This window comes from Dufourea novaeangliae, unplaced genomic scaffold (assembly GCF_001272555.1).
Source record: "Dufourea novaeangliae isolate 0120121106 unplaced genomic scaffold, ASM127255v1 scaffold141, whole genome shotgun sequence".
Classification (NCBI taxonomy): Eukaryota; Metazoa; Arthropoda; class Insecta; order Hymenoptera; family Halictidae; genus Dufourea; species Dufourea novaeangliae.
In genome coordinates this window covers 1,354,744-1,375,955 of record NW_015374017.1, presented here as the reverse complement: position 1 = coordinate 1,375,955, position 21,212 = coordinate 1,354,744, and the positions used below count along the sequence as shown (strand labels likewise).

At 30.8% G+C, this 21,212-nt stretch overlaps 5 protein-coding genes across 6 annotated transcripts; 2 read left to right on the top strand and 3 right to left on the bottom strand.

The window, feature by feature from the left end:
• Window positions 1-1,048: 1,048 nt before the first annotated feature.
• On the bottom strand, window positions 1,049-2,295 carry LOC107188885 (guanine nucleotide-binding protein subunit gamma-1). Its single transcript, XM_015577269.1, has 2 exons — window positions 2,207-2,295; window positions 1,049-1,337 (listed from the first exon to the last, which is right to left on the bottom strand). The coding sequence occupies exon 2, from the start codon at window positions 1,302-1,304 to the stop codon at window positions 1,092-1,094; it is 213 nt and encodes a 70-aa protein (XP_015432755.1). The 5' UTR covers window positions 1,305-1,337; window positions 2,207-2,295; the 3' UTR covers window positions 1,049-1,091.
• Window positions 2,296-2,734: 439 nt separating this feature from the next.
• LOC107188847 (T-complex protein 1 subunit theta) lies at window positions 2,735-5,628 on the top strand. The gene is made up of 5 exons (XM_015577224.1): window positions 2,735-2,879; window positions 3,553-3,855; window positions 3,927-4,571; window positions 4,647-5,087; window positions 5,168-5,628. The coding sequence occupies exons 1-5, from the start codon at window positions 2,820-2,822 to the stop codon at window positions 5,354-5,356; spliced, it is 1,638 nt and encodes a 545-aa protein (XP_015432710.1). The 5' UTR covers window positions 2,735-2,819; the 3' UTR covers window positions 5,357-5,628.
• Window positions 5,629-6,168: 540 nt separating this feature from the next.
• LOC107188883 (putative hydroxypyruvate isomerase) lies at window positions 6,169-7,340 on the top strand. The gene is made up of 5 exons (XM_015577267.1): window positions 6,169-6,364; window positions 6,454-6,565; window positions 6,633-6,805; window positions 6,886-7,005; window positions 7,069-7,340. Exons 1-5 carry the CDS (start codon window positions 6,169-6,171, stop codon window positions 7,254-7,256), a joined length of 789 nt encoding a protein of 262 aa, XP_015432753.1. The 3' UTR covers window positions 7,257-7,340.
• A 2,233-nt stretch (window positions 7,341-9,573) lies between these two features.
• LOC107188853 (palmitoyltransferase ZDHHC2-like) lies at window positions 9,574-16,083 on the bottom strand. Of its 2 annotated transcripts, none has more exons than XM_015577233.1 (9): window positions 15,680-16,083; window positions 14,835-14,861; window positions 14,654-14,748; window positions 14,466-14,586; window positions 14,140-14,363; window positions 13,903-14,032; window positions 13,676-13,802; window positions 12,964-13,050; window positions 9,574-9,646 (listed from the first exon to the last, which is right to left on the bottom strand). In XM_015577233.1, exons 1-9 carry the CDS (start codon window positions 15,825-15,827, stop codon window positions 9,580-9,582), a joined length of 1,026 nt encoding a protein of 341 aa, XP_015432719.1. In that variant the 5' UTR covers window positions 15,828-16,083; the 3' UTR covers window positions 9,574-9,579. The 2 variants fall into 2 exon arrangements, with proteins under 2 accessions (XP_015432719.1, XP_015432718.1); XM_015577232.1 differs by lacking the exon at window positions 9,574-9,646 and adding an exon at window positions 11,591-11,864.
• Window positions 16,084-17,699: 1,616 nt separating this feature from the next.
• Window positions 17,700-20,389, bottom strand: LOC107188819 (sphingolipid delta(4)-desaturase DES1). The gene is made up of 8 exons (XM_015577184.1): window positions 20,336-20,389; window positions 19,598-19,694; window positions 19,428-19,536; window positions 19,003-19,179; window positions 18,555-18,694; window positions 18,256-18,469; window positions 17,934-18,145; window positions 17,700-17,840 (listed from the first exon to the last, which is right to left on the bottom strand). Exons 3-8 carry the CDS (start codon window positions 19,507-19,509, stop codon window positions 17,700-17,702), a joined length of 966 nt encoding a protein of 321 aa, XP_015432670.1. The 5' UTR covers window positions 19,510-19,536; window positions 19,598-19,694; window positions 20,336-20,389.
• Window positions 20,390-21,212: the final 823 nt, after the last annotated feature.

Sequence of the window (21,212 nt, the reverse complement as noted above, 5' to 3'; positions counted from 1 at the left end):
TCATTTTACATATAACAAAATATCTCGTGCACAGAGTATTCATGTACTCGATGAATTCTGTACAACTAACAACCAACTACAGAATTTGATAGAATTCAAGTTTAACAGCATTTGACACAGCTATATATTTATGTATGTATAGTTATGTACATACACAGGGTGTCCCAAAATAGCTTCCACTTCCGGAAATTATTTCAGGGACCTACAACACTTTTGTTACTTACTGTTAACAACTTAATACTATCTATATTAAATGATAGTAAAATATATAATGTAGATATATGTGATGGGAATGCATGAAATTCATTGTTACATTTATAATATCTCTTTATTTTATTAAAATTCAACTTTTCTAAATATACTTGTTACGCACTCACATAATTGACAATACAAATTACATAAAAGTACATGTATTACTTTATATGAAGGCATCTGAACTGTTTAACAATGGTTTTATATGCCTAATTGAAAAAAGTGTTGTAACACAATAAGGCCAGTACATCAACAAGTTTGTAAATCCTTGTACAAACTACAATACAGTAACATCAGATATTTTTCTGCTACCATTCTGTGAACACTGTAGTTTCTTAAACACTTTATAAAATCAACGTTGTACAAAATAGTATTTTATTTTTATGTATATCTGATTGCAGATGTAATGTAAAACCTCAAATGTGTATATATATATATATATGTGTATATTTCATTGTGCGTTTCCAGGCCGATAAAATTAGAAAAATATGACATTAGCAAGTCTTCATGAGATTCTCTTTCTCACTGCATACATCCCTTATATAGAAAAATAGGTATTCATTTTTGCACGGAGGCAATAGTAATAAATTGACTCAAGCGTACAAAATTAATTAAATAGAGGACTGACTGTCGATAATACAAACACTAGTCTAGTTAATTATACAATAAATTAAATATATCATGCATCATAAAGCTCAATCATTCTGCATAGAAAGATTCATCAGATAATTGACAAACTCCCTTTACTTGTACGACCATAATAAAATGATGAAGCTATTAAATTTGAATGTCTGTCAAGGAAATTGAATTCATATTCCGTTTACTTCGAGCAAGTGAGCTTAAAGAATGATACATGAACTTTTTTCACGAAAGGGATTAGACTTTTGCGACGAGAAACCAACCAGTAGGCAATCCTCTTGCTCGTGCTCGGTAATATATTTCATGATATCCTCCACAGCTTTACTAACTGTAATCCGCTTCAAAGCAGCTTCGCGACGAAGCTGCTCTGTGATGTGACGTTGTTGTTGTAGGCTCGTAATCACCATATCCATAACAGTTGTGGGTAACAAGATTTTCTACAGAACCTTTGTTGAAATGTAAAACATTTTAGTTTAGTTAACACTTTAATATTAAAACTTAAATAATAGATCTTTTATTGTTAATGTTTATTAATAAGGATTTTATTATGTTAAAGAACAACTTAACATATTTCTATAGCTTTTAAGGGTACAACAAAATATGTAAAAAAAAGAAAATATTCGTTTCAAAAGGGCATATTACACATGGACAAATTTGGTTCGTTATTGGCTACAATATTACACTAAAAAAATATATTATTCCATTTAACAAAAATTTAATTGACCTTGAAATCTTTGAAAATACGATTGGAAAAAAAATCTCAGTTTCAAAATTTATCTTGTGGAAAAGAATATTTTCGTTTTTACACATTTTACTGTTTTCTTCTTACCCTTAAAAGCAACAAAGATATTTCAGATTCCGGTCTTAGGTGACTCATTATGTGTATTCTTGTATCCTATAACTATGTTTTAGTCTTCTTTAAAGCAATAGTTTTTTAACATTATGGGTACATCAATAAAGTTATTTAAATCATACAAAATAGAATTTTATTTATCTGAACAAAATTTCTTCAAATACCTAATTAATCAAATTTGTAGTTGAGCTTGTTTATTGTTAAGAAAAATGTTTTAATGTGAGCAATGTTTGTAAGTCCAGTTAACTATTTGGCAGTATTTCTAATAATAAGAGTTCAATAATTTTTAAGGATATCAAAGAATACCCCTTCCAGTTTTTGTTAGAAATTAATTAATTAGATCCAAGTTGACAAATAATGGCAATACAACATTTATTAAGCTTTCCAGCTAAAAAACTATTAACTTGTTGCTTGATAATTTATGTTTCTAAAAATATTGAAAGAAACAAACCAATTACTCACCAATTTTATAATTTATAAAAACGTAATTGCCGTTTTCCCAGAAAATTCTCAATGTTTACCAGAATCTTTGCAATATGAGCAACAGCAAATACGAGCCTATCCCTCAGGCCTGGTTCTCATGATAAAAATTCTCCCCAGTACCATTAGGGTCATATTTTTAAGACAATGTTGTTGATGTGTAAACTAATAATGTTTATGCTTAATTAAACTCTTATGGACTAATTTACAGAACTTGAGATCACGTAGAAATTTGTTTACTTTGGATTTCTTGGATTTTATCGGGTTCCACAACTTGAAGAAAATTTAAATTATTATTTAATAAACAGTATTCATGTCAATACGAAATTTGTTTTGTACAACTGTATTATCAATAAACAATTAAATATATTTAAGGAAGGCAATAAAATAATAATGAAATTTCATAAAACGTTGAGGCAGATACGTAATGTGGTATCTTGATCTAGTAAAATCTTTTACAAAGATTGTCTAAAGATGTCGCCTTCAGCAATTCTGAAGAATGATCTCGACTCTTCATCATTTTTGACGGAAAATTGAAGCATTGAAATATCAATTGTGAATCGCACGTGAGGAGATCTTTCAATTTGGAAAAAAAATGGCTATGCATATACCGAAAGCGCCGGGCATGGCCCAAATGCTTAAAGAAGGAGCCCGTGTAAGTTGAGAAAATCATTGACGGTATTTTACAAGAATAATTTATATGGCTTTATAACATGCTATCGGACCACCATCGAACAATGTTTTCTCATCGAAATGAATACGATGAACGTTACCTTTTATAGGCATAATACATTCGTCCCATACTTATATTTATATATTCATCGTACACTAAGGAATATATTGCTTTTGAACAAATTGAAATTTCTTATTTATTCATTCTTTCTGCCCACATTTCTATTATATGCTACCGGTTTATAGCCTATAAGTTGTCAGTTTAATTACAATGAGGGATAGAAGTATTTGTTCACTTTCGGAAATTATTAATTACACTGCAACAAATATTCTATTCGCTATAACGAATAACTTTCTGCATTTTGTTAACAGATTATTAACATTATTTACATATTAACATAGTGATACCAAAAATGATTATTATCTGTTATTTTGGTAGAAAATATACTAAAGTTGTATTCATTTGGCGTATTTATCAAAAGCATATTTATTGATTTATACCCACTAATCTTCCAAGGGCTCATGCTTCAAAATTCGTTCAGGATCATTTTACATCCTTCATGCATTTTTTGTATTAGTCATTGTATAAACTATATTTCAGATAACCAAATAAATCATAAGATATAATTAATGGAACAATGTGTCTTTTGTATTAGTATTTCTCTGGTCTAGAAGAAGCTGTATACAGAAACATACAAGCTTGCAAACAATTCATGCAAACTGTGAGAACTGCGTATGGACCTAACGGCATGAATAAAATGGTGATCAATCACATCGAAAAATTATTTGTCACTAATGATGCTGCGACGATTATTAACGAATTAGAAGTTGAGCATCCGGCTGCTAAATTATTGGTTTTAGCATCGAAGATGCAGGAAGCAGAAGTCGGCGACGGTACAAATTTTGTTATAATCTTTGCTGGGGCTCTTCTTGAAGCTGCAGAAGAATTACTACGCTTGGTAAGACGTTAGACAATGATTATAATCGTTGGTATTATCTATTAAGTTACTTGATAACTTTTCTCCAACAGGGAATTACTACATCTGAAATAGTCGAAGGATACGAAGCCTCGCTAGAGAAAGCATTAGAAATATTGCCGACGCTAGTTTGTTACGAAATAAAAGATTACAGGGACGAGAAAGAGGTAAAACTTGGAATAAAAACAGCCATCATGAGTAAACAGTATGGCAACGAGGATCCTCTTACTTCTCTTGTCACAAAGGCCTGTGTATCCATTCTACCTGAGAAAACCACTTTCAATGTAGACAATGTACGTGTATGTAAAATACTTGGTAGCGGCTTATCTAGCTCCGAAGTTGTACACGGAATGGTATTCAAACGGCAAGTAGAAGGAGACGTTACGAGAAAAAACAACGCTAAGATCGTTGTTTTTACCTGTGCGGTGGATATTGTGCAAACCGAAACAAAAGGAACTGTATTGATAAAATCCGCGGACGAACTGATGAAATTCTCTCGGGGAGAAGAATCTTTGTTGGAAAGCCAAATAAAAGCGATATCCGATAGTGGAGCTACTGTAGTAGTATCTGGAGGAAAGTTTGGTGACATGGCCTTACATTATATGAACAAATATAATCTGATGGCTGTTCGTATACCGAGTAAATTTGACGTTAGAAGGCTATGTAAAACTGTCGGAGCTACTGCACTTCCAAAAGTGGTAAATAATTAAATTCCATAAATGACTTTGTTCGATATACATAAAAAATCTTCCATTAATCATCTCTGTTTGAAGGTCCCACCGTCAAAAGAAGAATTGGGGTATGCAGACTCTGTGTACATTGACGAAATAGGAGATAACATTGTAGTGAAATTTGCAATAAACGGCAAGGACAGTCGTGTCAGCACGATAATCGTTCGGGGATCCACTGAGAACTACATGGATGATATTGAACGTGCGATTGATGATGGGGTGAACACGTTCAAGGGATTAACAAGAGACGGAAGATTCTTGCCTGGCGCAGGAGCTACTGAAATTGAATTAGCTTCGCAGCTTGTCACTTTCGCAGACACCTTGCCGGGTTTGGAACAATATGCAGCACGTAGATTTGCAACCGCATTGGAAATATTTCCAAAAACCTTGGCAGAGAATAGTGGAAGTCATGCCTCCCAACTGTTATCGAAACTTTATGCGGCGCATAAAGAGGGCAAGAAGAATTCTGGATTTGACATTAACGTATGTATTTTTGATAAATCTTTTGATACTTCAAAGTTACAAACACTTCCTTGTTAATAAGTAAAAGATTTATATTCTAGGAAAAAAGTACAGAGGTTCTTGATGTCGTAGAAGCTGGTATTTTGGACCTGTTCTTAACGAAGGAATGGGGGTTGAAATACGCTGTCGGTGTTGCATGTACAATCCTTAAAGTCGATCAAATTATAATGGCGAAACGTGCTGGAGGTCCAAAAGTACCGAGTGGCGGCGTGCGCGATGACGACGACTAATAAATATATAAAATCATCATAATTCTCAATCTTTGCGTTTAACTTACAATGTTGCATTTCATCGGCTTTCGGTGCGTTGAACTTCAGTGTTACGCGAGAAACGTTTTTGTAAAGACGTTCATGCAATCGTTTGTGCGTATGATGTTAGTGCTTCACACCATTTTTTTAACGAAACACATAAGCAGTCCACGAACAAAATTAAAATACACATTATTTTATACTTTCCTTAAAACATGAATGCAATTCTGATGTATTTAATAAAATTCTAATTATTGTACAATGTCCGTATTTTTTTTCCTCCACATTTTTCTGACACTATGAAACAGCTGTTAACTGTAAAGAAGTAGTATCTAAGAATTAAGCGTTATATTTTATAAATTTGATTTATGTGATATTTAGAATTAGAAAAATACATAATCAGTAGTTTTGAGAATTTTATTAGTATAATCGTTCATTTCAAAACATCTTAAAGTTGAGGTTAAGATAAGGGTTAGTTATCTAAAATAATTATCACGTTTTGTAGTGTAATATATATGATATCTATTAAGTCACACAATACAGGGGAAATGGTAATCATTTAATTAAGTATTTATGTTCATACGCATAAGGGATTGTGCAATTTAAGAACTGATAAATCAAAACATTTTATATGTACAAGACTTTAATGAATCACAAAAATTCTTATCTACCTATACATATTATAGTGATATCGACCTTATTTAGAGAAGATAAGGTCACTTATATAAGCCTTACCTCATAGTACTTCTTTCACTGCATGCAAATAATTGTAATTTCAAAGAGAACGAGTCACCATGAGTCTAAAGTTTGCCTCCAATTTATCCTTCATGTTTATGGAGACACCATCTATCATAGAAAGATATAAATTAGCAAAAGAAGCTGGATTTAAAGCTGTAGAAAGTGGTTTTCCTTTTGGTTTCTCTGTTAAGGATGTTACCGAAGCTAAAACAAAAGCTGGTCTCGAACAGATTCTAATAAATGTTTACACAGGTATATAGTATTTGTGATTAATAAAGAGGAAAGAGCTTTAGAGACACTTGTCTTAATTATATTTCATTGAAAGATTTTCATTATAATAGGTGATGTATCAAAAGGAGAATTAGGATTTGCAGCAATACCTGGGGAAGAAGAGAACTTTAAGAAGAGTATAGATATGACAATAGAGTATGCAAAAGCGTTACACTGCAAAAGGTAAGAAAATTTCATACAATAATGAACAACGATTTAAATTCTAATTTATTTTGCATTCACTCGCCAGAATCCATGTAATGTCTGGTAAAGTTAACCAGCCAACATCTGTTAACGATGACGTGTATGAAAAGAGTCTTTTATATGCAGCTGAGAAGTTTCAAAAAGAAGGAATTCTAGGTGTTATTGAACCTATCAATAGCATTAGTGTTCCCAATTATTATATGAACAGTTTTGAGAAAGGTAATTATATGAAAGTAATGGGAACTTTCATCGAACTAATAAAAAAAAACAGTTATTATTAATACAAAATTTGTATACAGGCCTAAACGTAGTGAAAAAGATAAATAATCCAAATTTGAAGTTACTACTCGATGTTTTTCATCTGCAGCATATTTGTGGCAATATTACAAAAAATATTAAGGAACTTCTACCTTATATAGGTATATATATTGCATTTTGTACGTACAAATAGCTATATTATTAATTACTACTGCAATTCGCAGGTCACGTACAAATTGCTCAAGTTCCGGACCGACATGAACCCGACACACCTGGAGAAATAGATTATAAATATGTTCTTTCTGTCTTGGAGAAGGAAGGTTACAGTGGATATGTTGGTTTGGAATATCGTCCAAAATCGTCTTCAGTGGAAGGATTAAGTTGGATGCAAAAATACGGTTATAACTTTTAACGATGATCTTTCCGTACAATATAATAATTATTGTATTTCTTCATATTACATAGGAAAATAATAAGGAACACTTCATTAAAACTACACGCATTTTAAAGTACGTCATATTTTTACAATTCAATTTTTATTATAAACATTATATATATATATAGCGAAATAAAATGCAAGCAAACTTTGTTTTATATTAATATTTGTTCTTAATATACTAAAAAAATGCCTTGCGTTAATTAATATTATAACATTGAAGTAATTAGTATTTATCTTTTGATTTATGTAAAACACAACATTATTCATAATGAACATGTTAGATATCAATAAATTTATAATAAACTGGCATACATTAAATTAATATAAGTTCATAAATTTTTTCTCCTATATAAGTATTGTAGTTATTGTTCGATAAGCTTATGTACTTTTATTCTTTCATTAATATTTCATAGCAGAGTGAAAAGTAAATACATTTGCACTATTCTGTATCATACTTTTACTATGAAATTTCCAGACGAATTGCTTGTATTTTGAACTATTTTGAAAAGAGAAAGTAGTATGAAATATAAAAAATCCAAAACAATATAACAGTACAAAAAATATGAAATATTCAAAAAAAGTTATTCTATGCTCGCAAAAACATTTCACATGTCAGCGCAAAAATTGGTGCATATATGTTTTAAAATGTATCATTGTTTTCATTTCTACCATAACGGTTTACAAAATTATTTATCATGTTTTGATCAAAATAATTGTAAGTGTAAGTACAATATATACTTATATATTTACTAGAAATTTATTAATTAAATTCCTGTTTTCATTTGAGTGAGTATTTGATTATAAAACACTCATTCAAATTATTAATAAAGCGACTGTAACTAATAATAGTATCGAACGAAATAATTTTCGCAATTTTTTTTAGAGACTACAAAATACATGTGTTTTGTTTTTAATGTAAATGAAACACAAAATGTTATATAGTTAAAAACAATTTTCTCAGTATCTTAGCATTTTGACAATTATATATATCTGTCAATCTTTCTCTATGGCCACGATAGTTCTATTACTGTTCAACATTCATCGAGTTTTCAATGGTTTATTACACATATTTGTAACACTCACGGCAGTAATTTCGTTCTATTATAATTTACATTTATCATCGTATCAATTATTTATACTTCAATCATAAATAAACTTTTAACAGCAACTTATTAACAATTGCGAACGAGGTCATCATAGATTGTACTATTATCAATGTTGCACATTCATGTCAAGAAGTTTGTGCAAATTATTTTGCATTTTAATTACTGTAATAATGTTCACCTAAATACATAGAACATACGTGGATGTGACGGTTGAGCGGTCTTTTAGTTATACAGGGTGAACTGGAACGGGTAGTACAACCAAAGAGAAGGTTATTCTACATGCAAAAACAAATAAAAAATATAGAATCAAATTTTTTCCTATTATATTTTGTTTTCAAAATAATCGAATTTGAAAATCTGCTGGAAGTGAATAGGACTTTTGTGTTAACTTCGTTAAAGTGTCTGTTCATTACAGTAAATCCTCGATGAATGTTCGAAGGCTCCTTAGCATTGAGAAGGAGAGGTCCCAAGGTGTAACGCCGACTTTTTAATGAAGTTTAGCACAATGATAGAGCTTGAAATTCTGCAGCCAATGATATTTGTTTCAGCCGCATGTTCCTCTTAATTTATGAAATATTTAATGTTTAGTGCCGGGGAGCCTTCGAATACTTATCGAGGATTTACTGTATATTCCGTTTCTACTTATTGTCAACATGAATACATGCATAGAAGCATCATGGAAAAAATTTTATTCTACATTTTCCACTTATTTTTGCATCTAGAAAACCTCTTTTCCAGTTGTACTACTCGTCCTGGTCCAGTATGTACGTCGAGGACTGAAACAGGACTGACTTTTGCTTAGGACCTAAGGCTTAAGTGATAAGCCTCTGATTCGGAGCCACTGATAAGGAGCCAACAAGGCCATATGAGTATGTAACAATTAGACTGTTAAACACCCAATGGAATAGTATTGAATGTAGTCTTTACATTAACTCTTTGCATTTGTACATTATTCTTTAAAAAGAACTTGAATAAAAAAAAAATAACAATTGATATATTAACAAACCAGAATGATGTTTAATGATGAACTTGTAACGACTGATAAGACTTTTTGTTTATAGAACAAAACTTGACTCAAGGAAAATATGTACAACTGCAGAGGATTCCTATAAAGACTTTAAAACCAACGTCTTGTTAGTCACCAACAAAAAGTTGTCTGTAATAAAGACGAAGAAAATTTAACTGCTGTGTCAAACAATTTCGGTTGCGTCCACCAGTGGTTGGTTCGCGTCTGCAGCTGTACCTATCATAGTAGTGCTGTAAAATATTTGAAATACATTTAATCAATCTGAAAATCATAAATATAAGCTTCTTAAATCTTATAAAAGATTGCGATTACAGGTTTAGTGATAAGCAACAGTGTAATGATAATAACAATTGCATCTCTCTCTTGCATTAGAATAAAAGAAAGAAACAGCATAAAATGTTAGTTTCTGCAAGCTGTGCAAAGATGAAGACATGTAAGATAATACAAAACTGAGAATTTTGTTGTGTATGATATTAAGGATTTTGTATAGATGATAATTCAAGTGAGTTTTGATTTTTATCATCTGGTTTTAATATTTTTCTTTCAAAGAATTCTGTTATATCAGACGTTAATTTCACCTGTGCGGGAGTAATGTTGTTTAAGTAAACATGTGTTTACGTCATTTAATATAACAAAAATTTCAAACTCAAAAATTTTCAAACTCAAAAAACGAAACAATATTTCAATTGCTCAAATATACATTTGACATTACCCAGTGCCAAGAGCCAAAACTGTTGATTCTTGTACCAAAGTCATTTGATCGATAGTGGACCTGTAGTCAAAAACTCTGCCTGAATATTACATCAGCTAAGTATGTACATGAATATGAATTTATATATACTTATGCAACACTTTTGCATAAGTATGAAGCTGTAATTGAAATCAGTTAAAAAAGATTATAGAAATATATCAGTAAATTTATATGTCAATATAAAATTAGTGTATTATATTGCAAATGTAACCAGAATTTGTAAAAAAAAAATGGGATTCATAAACTAACATGCTTATTTATTAATAAGTAAGCAATAACAATATTCCGATTTGTTATTCGTATGTAGCACAAAGAAATAAAATTGCTATAACCCATGGTAAACAGTATAAATATAAATATACAACAGACAAGAATGAAACTCTATACAAATTGTTAATAATAACACGTCAGTGGATTTAAATATATAAGAAATGTGCATTAAATCTCTAAATTATTTTTGTATTTATAATAAAAATATATGAAATACTATTACGTGATGGGGCATGCATATCTACAAAAATAAGCCAACAGTCATGCACAGTGATCAACTTTAAAAGCCAGAGATTAAGGACATATTAAGTGTTAATTGTATACAAAGAAAGTTTTTTATGTTCTATAAATACATAAAACTTTTCAACTTTATCGATTTATTCTTCTTTCGTTTAATTACAGTTTTATGGCGTAATAGACAATGGCATTTAACATGTTTATTTCATACATCAGTATTTTATATGTATCCTGTACACTGGCAAATACATAAGTGAAGAATGTAATAGTGTTTATTATGTAGTATATATATTCATACAATAATTTTTACGGACTTCTTTAGGCGTAATGTTTTACCTATAGTTTTATTATACAAATTACTTATTTGTACTAAGTAATATAAAAATGTACACTTCTTCCTAGGCATTAGTCTATTCTTTTATTTCCTAATCGCATTAAAACACAAAAATTCTTTTCTTAAAGAAAAAGTTGTGTAGTGGAAGTTGTACTTACATAATGTACGAGTTCATGGTAAATTCTTTATCGATTTATATTAAAAATCAAGATAGTAGTTCACGCTGGTTAAGGAATAAAATTATTAGAATACATTAGCCAATTAACGTTTGAAATCTATATACATTATAAATTTACGACACATAAAATCGTAATCCTATTAATATCTGCAGACATCTGTTTTTAATAACATATACTTTCTTATTTATATACTAAAGTATATATACTTTGATTAAATTCGTATAGATATTTCGGAATAAAGAGTTTACGTCAACTATAACTAATCTTTTGACTTAATTAGTGTATATAGTATTGAAAATGCTTGAAAATGAATACTACCATATTGTTTAATGAGGCAATGACGGTAACATATTAAGAAGAAAATGAAAAGGGATTCAAAATATAAGTTAACATGAATGTGTTAAAAGTTATTCGGAGAACTGAATCTACTTTCTTTATGGATGTAACGAAGAGAGTAATTGTGGCTAACGTGAGCTTTGTACCAGGAATACTGTAGCATGTGGACTAACGCACTGCCTCAAAGTAGGGATTCAGACTACACAATACCTGCTTGCGACCCATAGGGAGGTGGAGAGTCAAGCTCGGTCTCCTCACCCCACTGTTGGGCAGTATGCCCCAACAGAGTATGTGTGTCTTCATTGCACAGCCGTTCAGGAAAGTTTACCCCATCGCCAAAACTGTAACCCACACCCTACCTTCTACTTGATGTTATCCCATTTGTGTTCAGAGGTAGCGTAACTACTTGCCTCTGTGAAATCTATTGAGTCGAAGCTCATAATACACTACAAATTTTGTAGCTACTTTTATTACGTCAATGTTGGTTAATTTATAAAAATGATATTATAGTTACGCCACTTCCAATAATTTATTATGTATCAGTCTGTAAGAACCAGATGCACAATACTTTTCAAAATTGTACGAAATTTGGAATTATAACTGATCAATGCACGATGTGATGCATCTACCAAAAAAGGAGCACATGCATTGTTTAAGTATCAATTCAAAATGAAGCTAATACCTATTGTAAAAACCGTCTCAATTAACGATTATCTGCAGATTAAATGTAAGGACACAATTTTAATCCTATTATAAATATCGCCAGTTTACTAACACGTATGATTGATATTGTACAGAATTAACCGAGAATAATGATATATTTGAATGTAATCTATGAACTGTATTCTGCAATGTATCGTCTTAAATTAGATTTATATTGACTAGAGTTTTAAAATCACTTGACAATCACGTTTTAATAAATCTGAAAACATGTACGTCATAGTCCGACGTCAACAAAAGACACAAAGTAAACACGTATTTAGTTATAGTGCCAGAGTCTTAACTTCGTTAGTTTTATGTTATTATAAACGAAAAGTATAAACGTTAGTAATAAATTAGCACACTTTACGAGAGTGTATATTATGATACGGCTGTATATTAGAAAAGAAATAAAGGCACAATGGAAATGAACAGTCGCATGCATCCAGGAAGCAACATGTATGCATCTTCATTACTCTGGAACTCTATGTGAAATAAACAGGAGGGTGAAAATCATTGAAATAAGAGAAATCTTTCTACAAATAAATGTATGGAAATTGACGAAAAAAGAAACAAAAATATGAAGAAAATGTTTTACTTCAAATAAATATATGTAACAGCGATCGATGTTACTATTCCTTTAAATATGAACTGCCTTTCAATCAATGATACTAACGAGTTCCATAGTAAAGGTTGTAATGCAACTATTAACTTGAGACTTTAAACTTCTATAATGCTGACCTGTTTCGAGTACTGCCCATGGAGTCGTAAGTATTGGGTGGGCCTTGATGTTGCGCGCGTACTGGATACGTGACACCATTTCCAAGACTAAAACACATTTAACGCACCCATCGCGGTTTAACTAATTAATGCAGTTACTATTAAATAAAGTAATGCAGTATAATGAATGGAAATATTAACGAAAGAAATACTGAAAACCCTTGATACATTATTGGCAGATATTACCCATGTTCTGTTTCTCTACTTTGGTATGAAATGAAATGAAACGTTACTTTGCATGATTCTGATTTTTGTAAGGCAGTTTATACAATCTATACACAGTGTTTGTATAGAGAATAATTTTACCATTTTCTTCACTTTCATATCTTATCTGTGAAACGAGAACTTGTTGATGACATCATACTATCGCATCTACCCGATTCGGTGCATAAATTAGAGAAAGAATAGAATACAGTAAATAACGCTACAGGTTGAATACACGTATTTGTATAGTAATTCTAATTTTCTATGCATGATCATTATTTAGTATTTTCAATGTTCGCATGCTTTTTACATAGTAAATAAGCATGAATTGTAAGTACTTAAAAGAATCGCATCAGTTTTTCATATTGTGCAAGTGGTTCACAGTTTAATCTTAGAAACTTCGTATTATTTTAACGAAAGTATTGTGTTAAAAGATATACAACGTTTGAATAACTTTTAAGAAACCTACCTAGTAAAGACTGGAAGGAACCATAGTTTAGGATTATCGCCGAACACTTCTAGAAAATTATTGTACTTTCCAAGACTAAAACCATCTTTATCCTTTCCTGTACGGAACATAGGTGGAGTAAATGCCTCTGAAAAGATATCACAATTCTATAAATATCATGACTGTAGTAATCGCGAATATTACACAATATATGAAATGTTTTTTTTTTACTTAGCAGTTTTAATTACCTAGTGTCGACCTATTATGTAGAACCAGATAACAATGGTAGAGAAACAGAGAATTTAGGGTCACTGCAAACATCAATGACACAAAAAATAAGAACAAAAGATGAAATCTACCCATTCCATCCAGTTCTCCCTGTGCAATAATATTCATATTATTATAAAGATAAAATAAAAAATTTTATGTACTTCAGAGACTTAAGCCTTTTCTCTAGAATTTTTTTTATAGATTGTTAGACTTACCCTCCAAAAACGTATAAAATGTTGTAAAGATGTAGCGGTGATGAATATACAGTATAGAAGAGCATATGCCAGAAACAATATGAAGAATTTGTAATTGTGAAAGCCCACGCAGTTATTTACCCATGGACAATGGTGATCCATTTTTAAGACACATGTCCTGCACACGTTACAATGATGTGCTCGATCTGGCTTAATTAACTGACACTTCTCACAGAAACGTATTACTAAAAAGAATATGTATAATAATGCTTGGTGAATTGTGTTGTTAAAAAGGCTAGTTATTATAAGAAAATTTGATCATCTACTTATCAATCTCTCAATTTTACCTCCTTTAATAGTAAAATTTGTGACTGGAAGATCTTGTGCAAATCTGTCTAAGATCTGTCTTCGTGTTTCTTCTGTCTCAGCTTGCTGAAACTTTTCCATTTCAACGTCTGGTATTCTAAACTGTAAAAAAATTATATTACTATGGTAATTTTATATTCTAACTGTTACTATAGAATTTCACATTTACCTTGTCTGGTACTGCTATTAAATCTGTAAATACAGTTTGCCAGTAGGACCACAAAAACATTAAAAATAGGGCATGATAGAAAAACAGGTAAAATGCTGTTAACAAAGAAACATAATAGTATTAAGTTGGGCATTATTATTGCAGGAACATTATTTAACCATATTAACAAAGATATACATACCTTTCTGAACATAATTATCTATTTTATCTGAAGGAAGAAATATAAAAATTATTAGCAATATAACTAGTATATTATAAAATATAATATAGTAGCATAATCATATTTCTGGCTAAAAACATTGCAAACAGAACTTTCAAACTGAATACTTCAGGGGATATTCAATTATCCATTATGAATACTTCATCCACTATCGTAGTAATAATATAAATGTATATATTAAATTCATCATAAAACATTCAAAATATTTCCTTCTATTGGAAGCAAATGTAAAAACTTAGACAAGTGTACATGTACATATGAGCAACATCAATTATTTTTAATAAACACATCTATCAATTCATCAGTCACGCTGATACTCTATGTTAAACTCATATATGGGTTTATTGCCCACAAAGAGTTAAAAAGGTTTCAATATTTACACAGTATACATTACTCATTAAATTACTGACACAGAAAATTTACTTGTCTCTCTTTCTTGCATTTAGACTAAAACCAATAGTCTCACACATGTGTAAACATAAGTTGCAGTAAAAACTATGGACAAAAATTATATTGTCAAAACTAAAAATCATTTCCAACTCTGTCGGGGTTGACTTTCTTTCACTCGTATTAATTAAATATTTTTTGCTCAGCACAGCAATTGCTGTCTGTTTGCTCTGTAAGTATCGAACCGTTGTTTCTAAACAACCTATACATTGAACTTCGATGCCGTAAATAAAGAACGAAATGAAAAATAACATAAATTTATCAAAAAGTCAAATAATTATTAAAGACAATATAATGATAACAATGAGCCACACGGTATGGTCGGAACGAAAGTATTATAGTGGATGGTGGACACTTACAAAAACATAATTGCACCACATAAGCGTAATACGACCACACGATGGTCGTCAAAATAAAGATAACTGGTGTCCAATTCACGGTTTTGACGAACCACCAACAAGATCCGCCTTGTTTTCCCATTCTATTCACCGTTTTGCAAATATGCATTTGTCCCGACAACTCCGTTTATGTACACATTATATTCTCCATGTTCAGAATCATGTACGGTCGCGGCGGACACCTTGCATAAAGCACATACACGCAATCGGGGCTCCCATCGAAACCCAGAACCATTGTACGATAAACAACCGAATGTTATCTTGTTATCACTCCCTTCTAATTATTAACATTACAAATGTTTCTATCCAGTTAATTCTGAAGTTTTTTTTCTTAAACGGAAACGATATTCCAGATTCTGTTCTCGTACGGCAGCACTGTTTAAATCGAAGGCGCCCTGGCGTCTTCGATTTAACTAACAAATGTATATATATACTCTATATACAGTTAGAAATGGTGCAGAGCTCAAACAAACTATAATTCCATGAATTCTCCTTGAAATTAACCGTGATTAACGCGAGAAAGCTTCATTGGCATATATATATATATAGGGTGCCCCAAAATAATTTCGACTCCCAGAAATGAGAAGTTCCTGGGATGATTTGAACAAAGTTTTTTCTTGGCAAAAATGTTATCCGAGGCTTTGTTAACAAGATATTAACGAAAAACCACGACCAATCAGAGCGCGAGTCTGCCGGCCGAACTTTGATTGGTTGTGGTTTTTCGTTAATATCTCGTTAATAAAGCCTCGGATAACATTTTTGCTAAGAAAAAACTTTTTTCAAATCGTCCCAGGAACTTCTCATTTCCGGGAATCGAAGCTATTTTGGGATATCCTGTATAGGGGTATCAGATCTGATTGTTGATAACCATTTCTCTGTTTCTTCGTTCTTTTGAGACGCGAAAAAAACTAAACTACGCGTATTTCTGCAGTAACTGCTAATTTTTAAGTCCATGAGCAACTAAACTGCGAAACTCTAGCAAATACTATGTTGGCTGCTTGATACGGTTTACAAAAAATTCGGTAATGATCTTTAACACGAATAGACAACGTATGAACTGTAATTAATCGAGCCACATAGGAATTTTGAACTGTATAAAGTTGGTAGAGCGTGAATACAAATTCTTCATTTTATAAACTGCTACAAATTAGTACAAATATGTAGCTGAAAATCTAAATATGTATTTGCACTTGTAATATATGTATAAAATTATGTACAAAAGTTTAAAATACAAGTTCAATAGAATTTAATTTAGTTTCAGTTTACTTTTCATTTATTGAAACCATTGATAAAGGATATAAAATTTCATTTTTAATTTCCTTATATTTGCTTATAAAAATCCTATCAAAAGGCATTTACACATGTAGGTTGATTAGCAAAATAATTTTAGAAGTAAAGTAATTAAAATGACTAAATCGCGACTTTCAAATCAACAATGTTATGTTATTGTTTTCAATATATATTCATTTAACGCGGTAGTATTTGTATTAAAGAATTTATTATCATATGACTAGATTACAAATATGTGAAATTTGCGCACCTGTGCGCACATGCCTAAAAAAATATCATAGCAGTATTTTTGGCTGTGTGTTGCTATGTTTGAGTACATAGTTTCCTTTATTACATTTAAATTATTTACAGGCGTCATAAAATAGAAGTTTCTTGCTAGCTTAACATCCTTCACTTATAGCTTAAATATTTTAATAATGTTATAATATACTTTTACAGACTTCCCAATTCAAAAAGTACCATTATTGAAATTCGAGTATTTTGAAATCTGAATATGACCTGTGTTTGGAATTTGTAGCATATGGCCAAGAAAATTAATTCTAGAGAGCATACACGGATTTATCAATAATATTGAATATAATTTAATAAGTTAACCATAATACTCAATTATGTTAAATATGTGTATAATTTTAAGTTCCAGATGTTAATTATTACATTACTTGTTTGTAGAAAATATGGAAGTTTCTAAGTTTTATGAAGGAAGACCTCTATGTTTTCTTTTTGTTCTTGCATATGGTCCTATCTCTGGGTCCATAACAAAATCATACAATACAGAAGTCCAAGAATTGTGCTGGGGTAGATTATTGTAAAATTCAGGAGCTATTCTTTTTACCTGGAAGAAATATACAAGTAATACAAATCTTCACTGATATTGTTTTCATGTTAATTTAAAGTTTTTCAGCAAATCAAAATAATGTATCCTTGCCTCTGGTAATCTCGAACCAGGAACAGCAGGAAAATCATGATGTTCGTTATGATACCCAACATTAAATGTAATCCAATTTAATGGACCATAATAACTATAGGTCTCAAAACCTTTTTTGTACATATAATGTTCTGATACAAAATGACCAGCTACAGGATGTACACCCATTGCCATTACTGATCCACAAAGTAAATAAACTAGGACTTTTCCACCTGTATAATTTAATGAAAAGTTTAGTACACTGTAATGTACTAACTTATTAACCTCGTATTATCATTCCCAGATAAATATTTGCATATTTATTTTGCAAATATAAACTCACCTAAGAAATACCATACTAATCCATCAAATATGAGTTGTATCACTAAATTAATGTATTCCATAAATATAGGTGGTTGTGGGTAAACAAAAAGTGGTCTAAATGCATAGAAAAACGGCTGTAAAAACAACCAACAAAATTTTCCAAATGTTGTGCAAAATAATTTGGCCTCTAATAATGTTGGTAAATCAGTATCAAGTATTTCATCTCCTTGGTACTATAAATTACATAGCATAATAATTATTGACTTACACTTTACATTACTTCTTTAGAAGCAATTTATATTTTATGAATGTACTTACACGATGATGTATTAGGTGATATTTTTTAAAACTAATAGATACTGGTATACCTAAAGGCAAATTAGCAAAATATCCAAATAATCTATTAGCCATAGGTCTGGCATGCCCAAAGGCAAGATTATGTGCTATTTCGTGTATTGCTGAAACATATTAACAATCTATAAAAATTTGTAAAAAACCATACGAATATTAAAGACATTTAACATTGTGTTAATCTTTTAGAAAATAATTAAACTTGCTAGATAATTTCCAGTAGTACATTACATACACAATGATTTTATATTCAACAAATACTAATATAGCCTGATAAGAGCTTATATACACAAAAGGGAACATCTTGGAAATACACACATGAATTTCTTCTTTTACACTATCTTAATATGAGTCATGTAGTGTATCAATGTGGATTAAAATACAAAACACTTGAATTGATTCTAGCGAAACTTACCTAACATAAGAGAATGATTAATCACCCCACCAAAACAATATGCTAGTAGGAAGAGCATTGGATAATTTAAATCTTTTACAAAATACATAGATATCAGTTGAGTTAAAACCATTCCTGTGACTACCCATTTGAACATTGGATCGTATCCAAATAGTTTCTTTATTTGTGGATATTTTTCTGAAATCAAAGAATAATTTACATTACGAAGAGATACGTACGTAAATTTAATTAAGATGTAAGAATATGTATGCGTGTTGTGTGTGTGTGTGCTATACAGAGAGAGACAATTGCAGCATGCGGTTGTTGATCAATGACATCATTTTTACGGTACTTTACAGATAATTATTCAACGAACACCACTTATTGAATGAACATAAATGAAGTGATTGATGAAAATTAACACGTATACTATTATATAGTCATACCTAGAATCATTTTTCGCCGCGTTGCATGCGGCTCTTCCGTGTACACCCATTCGAAATCAGTCCTCGATACGTGCTGACCCATCCTCACATGAACAATGTGTTACTATCTCTACGAAATGTTTGCTTGTTAAATACAGATGCTAGTTGGCAAATAAACAAACGTTACTTACATCGATAATAACAACTGTACCGCCCCAGAGGATCTTTCATACCCGGCGGAATCGACAATGGAACTATTAATCAGTTAAGCTCTGATTACAGCGCAATCTATAACAAGCAATAAAAGCATACTACCTATACCTATACTATACTAAGTGTGCGCAAGGTAAGACTCGCGCAAGTTCAAGTGTCATGAACGTCACAATATTAAAAAAAAAGTTATCTATAGGGAACCCAACTTGTTTTTCATTCATTTCGTACTAATGCGCTCATTCTGCGTTGTAAAAGTTAGATGGATCTTTGTTAACCATCGTTCACGTGGAATAAATGTTATTTTATTGGAAATGATTAAACAGTCTCTTTAATGCTTATGACGATTTTTGATGAAATATTATTTAATTTAACTGTGCTTAGTACAATTTTATGCGTGAAACTCGTAGAAATTTGTAGCATAGTGGAAATTCTTTGGTCGACGTTTGTTGTTCTTGACAATGACTTACGGTTTTTATAAATAGAATTTGTGATTTATTCAGTTTGTACGAAATTATTTCACAGTAAATTTAATGTTTTTGGGAATGTAATATTTATAACAATTATATATTCAGGGTATGTTAAAAATTCCGCCAGCTGTGTTATAATGCAAATTGTTATTTGCATTATAAAATTGATATATTTAGAGATGTAGAGTAATAACAATTAAAATGTTTATATTGTAATGAAGTTTTAAAAGTGAATAATTTGTACTTTACCTTCTAAGTAGACAAGTGGCAAAATATATACATATATTTTTGGCATCATGTTTCATAGGTGTTATATTTGACCTCTAAACTGGAGCAGTAAGGTTTAAAAAGAAATTTAAAATGATACCATTGTTTGGTCCTAAAATTTACAAATAATAAATTTTCAATAGTTTATTTATTTTCTGTATGTATATGTAGTTCTACAAAGTGAACATTAATTAACATATTATATAATTGTATAATATTAAACGTAATAATGTTCATTTTCCATGACTAGCATTATAAAAGCTCCTCTTTTCGATATAATATTTTTGTCAATTTTAATGGATGAATTTTTTACCTTAATCATTTTGCTTTTGGTAACAATGCCTTTAGACGATGACCATTTTAAAACATAAGTATAAAAAAAATGGTACATAATAAACTAGAATACCTAAATAAACTACAATAATCGTAATTACGCTGTTAAAAATGAATATATGATAATTGAATCTAAGTGCTAAAATATGAACAGAATGTTTCTATACGAGTTTACACCAAAGAAAAGAAATGATGGTCTCCGAATATTATAATTTTTCATGATCCGCAAACGGGACAGCTCGATTAAGCCACTAAATATTTTGGCTGGATTAGATGTCTATATTCTTAACAGTAAAGAATAGACACAATCCATTAATGGACAACTAAGCACGTTGTCTTCGATACTTCCTTCTCCTTCTTAGATACCATTTTCTACTTTTTTATGCTATGACAGATTTCAGTTACTCATCTATCGCGTAATCAGAAGCATATCTCTACAATGCTTTTGTTCGGTGATTCTCTTTGGTCTCAGGACGAGACTAAAGATAGCATTACTCTTGCCGGTACAACCTACTCTGAAAGTGCT